This window comes from Euphorbia lathyris, chromosome 5, assembly GCF_963576675.1.
Source record: "Euphorbia lathyris chromosome 5, ddEupLath1.1, whole genome shotgun sequence".
NCBI lineage: Eukaryota > Viridiplantae > Streptophyta > Magnoliopsida > Malpighiales > Euphorbiaceae > Euphorbia > Euphorbia lathyris.
In genome coordinates this window covers 17,550,545-17,559,680 of record NC_088914.1, presented here as the reverse complement: position 1 = coordinate 17,559,680, position 9,136 = coordinate 17,550,545, and the positions used below count along the sequence as shown (strand labels likewise).

Sequence of the window (9,136 nt, the reverse complement as noted above, 5' to 3'; positions counted from 1 at the left end):
GTGTTGTATCCACCACCATATCAGAGGTTTTATTCTCAAGCACCTCCTCCTTTCTTCTCCTCTTTGACTTCATTACAACAAGGCTATCCTTCTTGTCTCCTTGCTTTGAGACAGTCTCTTTATTATTTTCAAACAAGGAAACAGTATTCATCACTGTCTTTGTTCCAACTCCTTGTTTCATAATACCTCCAATAGAACTTTCTGGGGCCGCAATATTTTCCATCGGAAGAGCAGTTTCAGGCGGCTTTGTCAAGAGCCACTTTGACTGAGGTGGGGCTGCAACCTGCGGGGCAGAGCACGTAATTCGACCGAGAATGACCATATGACAGTAGCCGGACCAGGCACATCAAGCAATTTCAAACAAAATCTCTAAGCATGCCCTAAACAACCACAGAAGAAACAGAATATAGGCAGGCGTTCATATTTGAACGTAATGGTTTGCGGAGTCTCACCCGCTCTGTCGATAGGCATGGAAGCACACAAGCTTTTCCGAACATCAAGAGAAACCCTAACCCTCATATACGATCTTCCGATGCCATTGAAGTTGTTCAGATCTGATTCAACGAAAATCCCTAAAGTATTGCCAATCAATACAGCCACCCTCTCTGACATAAAACCACTCAGCAAATTATGAACTTGAACCCACATCTCCGTATGCATCAGTTCTTCATCACCACGTACAACATCCCCTTCAAGTTTCTGCATGATTAAAAGATGTTGGTCATAAGTCCAAGGGCCTCCTTTTAAGATCCGTTCACGCTCCCATGGATGATATAGATCAAACCGAAACAGATTAGGACCCGATGGTTCCACTGTCAAACCTTTTGCCGGCTGCCAGATATCAGCCAAAACGCTCGGCATTTTTTGGTTCCTTATAATCCTCTTCGTCAAAAAACGCCCAAGAAAGCTCCAACGTTGAATCAGCACCGTTTGTACCACATCATCTGCTTCAAGCACAAGCCCCAACTGCAGATTTCTCTCCACCCCATCAATCATATTATGATTATTCGAAGTCGCCATTGAAATGAATACAAAGACTGGATCGGAAAACAGAAAGAAATTACAATAAAATTGACCGGTAAAATACTCAAATCCTAACCCTAAAACTCCTCATACGGGAGAGATTCTTAATTCTTATTGTTGAAAATAAACTTGATTAATAACCAATTAATAATGAAAGAAAACCCTTTTTATCTCTTTACTTTTTTATCTCTTTACTTGTACCAAATAGGCTTAATATTATTTTTGTTCTTTTACTTGTTCAAAATTAAACTCATAGCTGTTCAATCCAAAAGAGCCGCAGATCTACGATTACGAATCAGACCGGCGCTGGAGCAGAACCGCGAGCCAAAAGAGGAGAGAACGACGGTTAGGGAGAGGGGCGAAGAGAACGGCGGAAGGGGAACATCCACACAAGCGAAGAGAACGGCGATAGGGAGAGATCACACAGATCCACGATCCAAAGAGAAGGGAGCGGCGGTGAAATACCCTTTGCGATTCCGAAGCGGAACAGCGCCGGAACAGATCTGCGAATCTAAGAGAGGAGACGGCGGCGAAGGGAACGCCGACGGACGGGAGAACAGCTCCGCGAACCTAATCGAGGAGACGACGGCGAGGAGGGAGCGGCGGCGGAGAAATACAAAGCCCTATCAGAGCCAATCTTTTCATCTGTTGCGATCTTTTATTACGGTTACTTATTGTCTGAATCTAAGTGAGGAGGCGGCGGCGAAGAGAACGGCGACGGACGGGAGAACAGATCCGCGAATCTACTTGAGGAGACGACGACGAGAAGGGAGCGGCGACCGAGAACTCCAAAACCCTAGCAGAGCCATTTTTATCGCATATTAAATTAAATATATTTATTAGTTACTTTTTTTAATGGTAAAGATATAATAAAAATAAATATTAAATATGTTTATTTTTTTAATGGTAAAGACCTATTAAAAATGAATTTAAAAGTGTTATCAAAATCAAAATCAAAATAAAAATAAAAATAAAGAGTCCATTTAAATTAATTAATAGTGGTAATATGTTTTTATAATTATTAAAAAATAAATTTAAAATAAATTTTTTTTTTTTAAAGAAAATACGGTTGAAGGAAGTCAAACATAGAACCTCTTAAATAGAAGTAGGAATTAAATATGTATTTCTTTAAAAACATTATTATACTCCAAAATAAAATAGAAACCCAAGTTTGCAGTTTACCTACTCGGAGCGGGAACAGATGGGGCACCTGAAATGAAATATTTCTAGGTGGGCCCATATTGACATCTTCTGTTTCCTTTCTCTTCTCTTCTCTTCTCACTTCTACTTTCCCTCTCAGCGAAGAAGACGAAAGAAACAGCCAATGAAGCAGAGAACATGGCCTTCTCGCTCAGACGCCTTCCGATTCAAGTCTCTTCCTTTACCTATCTTTACACCTCCAAAACCACACCATTCCTTCGCTCCCCCTTCAATTTCTCACTGCTCACCATCCCTTTCTAAATCATCATCATCATCTTCATCTTCTTCATCTTCGTCTTCTCACGATTTCTCCACTCTCCCCTTCGACATCTTGATCAAAATCTCCGCGTCCTTTACGCTCCCCAACCTTCAGGCAGCCTCCTTGGTCTGCCGTTCGTGGAGAGACGCGCTTCGCCCTTTGAGAGAGGCTATGCTGTTTCTAAGATGGGGTAAGCGATTCAAGCACGGCCGTGGCGGCGTTCGTCCTAATTTGGACAAGGCTCTAGATTCTTTTCTAAAAGGAGCGGCTCTAGGCTCTACTCTTGCTATGGTTGATGCTGGGCTTTTGTACTGGGAATTGGGGTACAAGGAAAAGGCGATTGCGTTGTATTATAGAGCTGCCGAGCTTGGGGACCCCTCTGCGCAGTGTAATTTGGGGATTTCTTACTTGCAAGGTTGACCTTCTTTTTCTTTCCATTTTGCTGCTTTGGTATTATTGTATTGTGTTAAATTGCTAATAATGTCGATTGAAATATGATTAATTGCAGCCTATCGAATATCTACTGCAAATTATGAACTTACGTCGATTTCAATTTAGCTATCACAGTTGCTTTTGACCTACTTTAGCTTTGGAATTTTGGATTATGCGTGTTGATGAAATTGAGTTCACTGATGGATACTAGTATTATGTGATCAAGGAAAATTTAGCTACCAATGGAGAATGTGTAGTGCAATGGCATTTGTTTTGATGCTAACTAATGTTCTGCGTCTACAGTTGAACCTCCGAAACCGAAAGATGCCATGAAATGGTTAACACAAGCTTCTGTTGCGGGGCATGTTCGTGCTCAGTACCAACTTGCACTTTGTTTGCATCAAGGTCGCGGGGTGGATCAAAATCTACAGGAAGCTGTATGTTTACCTCCCACTGTTGTTTGAACTGTTATTGAATTTGCTTTGCGGTTCAGTATTGTTCTCACTAGTTCTTCCCTGATGCAGGCGAAATGGTATCTAAAAGCAGCTACTGGTGGCTATGTACGAGCAATGTACAATGTTGCTCTGTGTTACTCAGTTGGAGAAGGTTTGTCCCAGAATCACCGGCAATCTAGGAAATGGATGAAACGAGCTGCTGATCGTGGTCATAGTAAAGCACAATTTGAGCATGGACTTGGCCTTTTTTCTGTATGCTTCTTAGTCTTTTAACATTATAAATAACATTGATGACAGGAGAAAAACTAGTAGTTCTTGAAGCACAATGAGTTATAATTGAATTGGGATGGGATGGGAAGGAAAGGGAATTAAAATATGATACTTTAGTTCATGTTAGCCGACCCCGAATCATTTCGGGACTAAGGCTTTGTTGTTGTTGTTATATTAGTGGCACATTTCTATGTTGAGTGGATGTGCATCTCCATTTTTCTTTAGAAAGATGATACTTCATTGTTAGATATTTTCCTTATAACTTTTCGGGTTCATATTTGATTGAGGCTTTGATAGTCAAAATTTGGGCAGGAAGGAGAGATGATGAAAGCTGTAGTCTACCTGGAGCTTGCAACTCGTTCCGGTGAAACACCAGCTGCTCATGTCAAAAATGTGATTCTCCAGCAACTGTCAGCACCTTCTCGTGATCGTGTCATGCATCTTGCTGACAATTGGCGGCCTTTACCTTCATTCCACTGAGTTAATCGAAAATATAGGTTCGTAAATCTCCAACTAGTAGCCCTCTTGGGCGACAATGTAATCATCTGATATCGTTTAAGCTTCGGTATTCATGGTCTTTGTTAGTGTCTTTGCTGCATGCCAATATTAACTTGAATGTTAAACTGTTTCTTTAAGTTGTTTACTTATATGAAGTAACCAAATATATTCCTTGACATCTCAAAGAGAAATCCGATTGTCTCGTCTTTACTCTTTACTCTACATTTACAATTTTCTTTATTGGGCATTTTACTTGAGCAATCGCCCTCGTATTTGGTTAGAAATAGCTTCTAATGACCTTAATCTGTATTGACATCTTTGCATATAAAAAATACTGTAACTACATTAGTATACAACCGAATTTATGTTTGATTGATTGTTTGATATTGGCTTTTCACCAACAGGATTATACTGTGGTACCTCAACTGCTGGACAATTATACATTGGAATCCTTTGTACAACTATTTTTCAAAGACAATTTTGTTGAATTAATAGAAATGAAAGAGAAATGTCGCGGGGTAGTATTCTCCTGATATCTGCCAACAATTCATCAGCTAACAACTATCATACTTCACCACTTGTGTGGAAATGGCTAGAACTTGGAAGAACAAGTCTGATGTCGTCCCGTTACATATTTGCTGTTCAAACTTGTGTCTGCTTGACCATGTCATCTGCTGCAATCTGCTATGCGATCGATGAATGCTGCAATTACAGGTTCTGGCTGTTCCATCTGGTAATGAGGGGTGAAGCTCTTTGACAGAGCTAGTGAATTCTTGTTTAAGTTAGAGGAGTGAAGAGGGATTTTCCATGGCCAGTTACTGTAATGTTGTTTTTCTTATAGTTTATTTTAGCAACTGTCAATATATACCAGAAATAGCATATGATTATTACATCCTTATACTCATGAGATGTTGAAAGGAGACCTTATTCTTTTGGGATTTTTTGGGAGTATATGATTTTTTTTTTTTTTTTTTTTTGGTTATAATTTGGAGTATATGATAAAAATAATTTTGTTATAATTTGGAGTATATGATTTTTTTTTATAGTTTTGTCTGATTTCTCTCTCAATTAAAGTTTTTTTTTTTTGTATGCTAGGATTCGAATTCAGAGATTTAGTTTCTTGAGATTGTTAACCACCTAAGCCAACCTAATTAGTTGGAGTATATGATTTAGTTGGTGATAAATCAGTGAAAATATGGTTGTATCTATTGAATGATGACATAATTTATTAAATTTACTAAGTTATGACAAGTCAATTATTTTGCTAATATCGTGGTGGTGCGGAGGTGGATGCTCGGTTTGACGCGGTTTGGAAGATTAAAGTCCCTCATCGTATCCGGATTTTCCTTTGGCTGTGTTTTCATGATAGGATTCTCACCAATTTGGAGCGGAAAAGAAGACATTTGAGTGAGGTGGATGTTTGTTCTATTTGCCATAGGGATCCTGAGTCTATTATTCATGTGCTCAGGGACTGTCCTGTGAGTGTTCTTATTTGGCGGGGGTTTCTTCCACCGAGTTCGTGGGGGTGGTTCTTTGAGATGGCTAAAGAATCTTAGCTTATTGACTATATGGTGGGTTCTGATAAAATGTTTGGGATTCGGAACTGGGTTAGTCTTTTTGCTGTGACGGTTCATAAACTTTGGACTTAGAGGAACTTAGAGATCTTTTGTAATGGTGAAGATATCCCGGGTGATCGAATTGCTTCGATCCATAGAACTTTGGATGGTGTTACTGTGGCTTGGGAGGTCTGGCCGAAGTTGAATGTAGGGGGAGGCAGGCGGAAATTGCTTCAGTGGCAAAAACCGGATAAGGATTGGTTTAAACTCAATGTGGACGGCTCCTCTAATGTTTCGACGAGTCAGATTGCTTCAGGTGGCGTGATTAAGGACAGTTCGGGGAACTGGTGTAGGGGGTTTACTCAAAATGTCAGTCAGGGTGATATTTTAACTGCTAAACTGTGGGGGATACATGCTGGTCTTAAGTTAGCGTTGAATTCTAATTGTCGGAGGTTGATTGTGGAGTCCGACTGTCTTCAAGCGGTTAGTTTGGTTAATTCAGATACGCCTCTTCATCACCCGACTCGTGCTTTAATTCGGGGTATTAAATCCCTTATGTCTCGGTTTGAGAATATTGCGGTGTGCCACATCTACAGGGAGTGTAATAAGTGTGTGGATTTTCTTGTCCGTTCTGCTATCGGTCTGGCGCCAGGTACTACGGTGTTACAGACAGCTCCTACCTTGTTATCTCCTCTTCTTTATGAAGATCGTGCAGATATGCCATGTTTGAGGCTTCTGGCTTCTTGATTTTTTTTTCGATTCTGTTGCTATTTGTTCTTGTTTTGTCTGTTATCTAAATATATATATATATATATATATATATATATATATATATATATTACTAATATATTATGCTTCTAAGTTTATTATTTTTTTTTTATCACATTTGAACATCTATTTATTATTTTTCTGTATTAGTTAGTCTTATCAATATAATTTCATTACAATTTCTATATTTTGTTAAAGATACATGTTTAGTATTTTAGGCTATTGATTTGAATTATTTTTGATATGGTGGAGTGTAAAAATATATTTAATATTAGCAGATAAGAGTAATTTTACGTGAATTCCATAAATGTAGTAATTTTATCTTTAATGTTCGGCAAGTTTGATTAATTTCAAATATTTTTTTCTCAGTCATGACTTTTTGTTATTTTCATTGTGTGCGTGTTAACATACAAATATATGTATACATGAAAAAACCGTGTTATGCATGCATTGGAAAAAAAATAAATCTAAATATTTCATCGAGTTTAAAGATATTTTATTTCCGAATTTATTATGAAATTATAAAATAACCCAATTTTTTTTATAACCAATTGATAGATAACTAGTGCAGTATACGGGAACAAAATTTATATTTCTTTTAATGATGTTAGAAATTAATCTAACTTGTCAAAATGAAAATAAAAGTGTACCATTCATATCCCTTATCCAAAAATAATTAATCGCATTATTTTATGAATTATTTTCCTAACATTAACTAATCTTTTATTAATAACTATGTCATTATTATGCTTCACTTTTTGCTAAAAAATTATCTAAGGATCCGTTTATTTCACATGTTCATGTTTGATGTTTGTTCTTATTGTCAGATGTTTGCTGTTACTGATATCTAACATATTGATAACGTGTTATCTGAATTTGGTCTCGTGGTTCGACCGTGACGATGATCCGACGTCGTATTAGGGTCTATAAAACAGTAAGCAAGTCAGACGGGACCAGAGTCCGACAAACCCGCTCCAATGCCTAAGTCAGTGCCTAAGTCAGTTTATGGTCACAGATCGAATGGAAAGGAATTGACTAGTTTAGAGATAATAGTTTAACGTACCGAACCAGTGAGCTACAAAATATGCTAGAACGGTAGAGAGGTGGGTCCTATCACTCCAAGGCGGGGCCTTCGACAAGGAGATCCACTTAGTCCGTTTTTGTTTCTCATCTGTGCGGAGGGCTTATTTGCTCTATTATAGGCCAAAGAAAGAGCATGAGCGATTCATGGCTGTCAGATTGTACACGCGGCTCCACGCATTACCCATCTGTTTTTTTTACCTACGATAGCTACTTGTTTTTTTTTTCGAGCTGATGCTATTGAGACCTCCATGATTCATCAATGCTTAGAAACACATGAAAAAGCTTCAGGCCAGTGTATCAACTTCGAGAAGTCTGCTCTACTATTCAGCACAAATACTAGTGGGCCTGACAAGGGGTTGTGTAGCTTTATACTGAGAGTCCAGGAAGTTGATGATTTGGTATTTTACTTGGGAGCTCCGACAGTTGTAGGACGAAGCAAAATGCAAAGCTTCAGTTTTCTTAAAAACAGAATGCGAGCTCGACTAAATGGAAAGAGAAGTTTCTCTCCCGAGCCGGAAAAGAGGTATTGGTAAAATCTGTTCTACAGTCCATTCCCACCTATATTATGAGCGTATTCCTATTGCCTACTCAATTTTGTGATGAGGTACAAAAACTTTTGAATCGGTGAATGGTGGGAAAACGATAGTACTACGGGGTCCAACATTCACTAGATGGGCTACGAAATACTATGTATGCCGAAATGTCAAGGAGGTCTCGGCTTTCGCCGTCTCCGGGAATTCAACGAAGCGCTTCTAGCAAAAGAAGCTTGGCACCTCCTTCAGGAGCCTCAATCATTAGTTGCTTCGATACTAAATGCACGATATTACCCCTCCACTGCCTTCCTTCAGGCAGAGATAAGGCATAACCCGTCCTACATCTGGCGAAGTATTCTGTTCAATCGGTCATTACTTCAACAAGGCCTACATCGTAAAATTAGCAATGGATCTTCGACTTTAATGTGGGGCGACTCTTGTCTACCGGATCAGATTAATCAACTCATAACTAGCCCTCACCATGACAGCTTACCTTCGGGGCGAGTCTCGGACTTACTGCTGCACAACGGATAATGGGATCAGAGTTTGATTAATACGATATTTAACGACAGGGATCGTCAACTCATTCTATACGGTAAAGTCAGGGAATAGAAATTCAAGCAATCGAGAGCAGATAACAACATCCAATGGACATCCGTATGGCAACTGAAGTCAGCACCGAAGATTAAGAACCTCATTTGGTGTCTACTCTCGGGTTGCATTCCACTATTGTGTAACTTGCAGCTCCGCCATAGCACATTATCACCTCTATGTCCGATTTGTACTGATTGTCATGAGGATGAGAATCACACATTCCTCAAGTGCTCCTTTACTCAACATGCTTGGAAGGCTTTTTTTTAGATGATCGGATAAGGTTAGTGCTAGATTTCAAGGAATGGTTAGCACACTCGATAGTATCCTAAGGGTCGAGACATGACTGCATGATCTCTTTTCTTGTTTGGTGGCTGTGGAAAAACCGGAACAACTGTGTTTGGAACCAAACGCGGGAGCAGCCCTAAAAAGTAGTCCGTTTAGCAGCGAGGGATTCGACGGAATTGC

At 39.2% G+C, this 9,136-nt stretch overlaps 1 protein-coding gene across 2 annotated transcripts; it reads left to right on the top strand.

Annotated features, from left to right (window-relative positions):
* Positions 1 to 2,212: 2,212 nt before the first annotated feature.
* LOC136231338 (F-box protein At1g70590) lies at positions 2,213 to 5,118 on the top strand. Of its 2 annotated transcripts, none has more exons than XM_066020685.1 (5): positions 2,213 to 2,897; positions 3,218 to 3,351; positions 3,439 to 3,621; positions 3,937 to 4,136; positions 4,542 to 5,118. In XM_066020685.1, the coding sequence occupies exons 1-4, from the start codon at positions 2,348 to 2,350 to the stop codon at positions 4,117 to 4,119; spliced, it is 1,050 nt and encodes a 349-aa protein (XP_065876757.1). In that variant the 5' UTR covers positions 2,213 to 2,347; the 3' UTR covers positions 4,120 to 4,136; positions 4,542 to 5,118. The 2 variants fall into 2 exon arrangements, with proteins under 2 accessions (XP_065876757.1, XP_065876758.1); XM_066020686.1 differs by having other exon boundaries at positions 2,214 to 2,897; positions 3,952 to 4,136.
* The last annotated feature ends 4,018 nt before the right edge of the window (positions 5,119 to 9,136 follow it).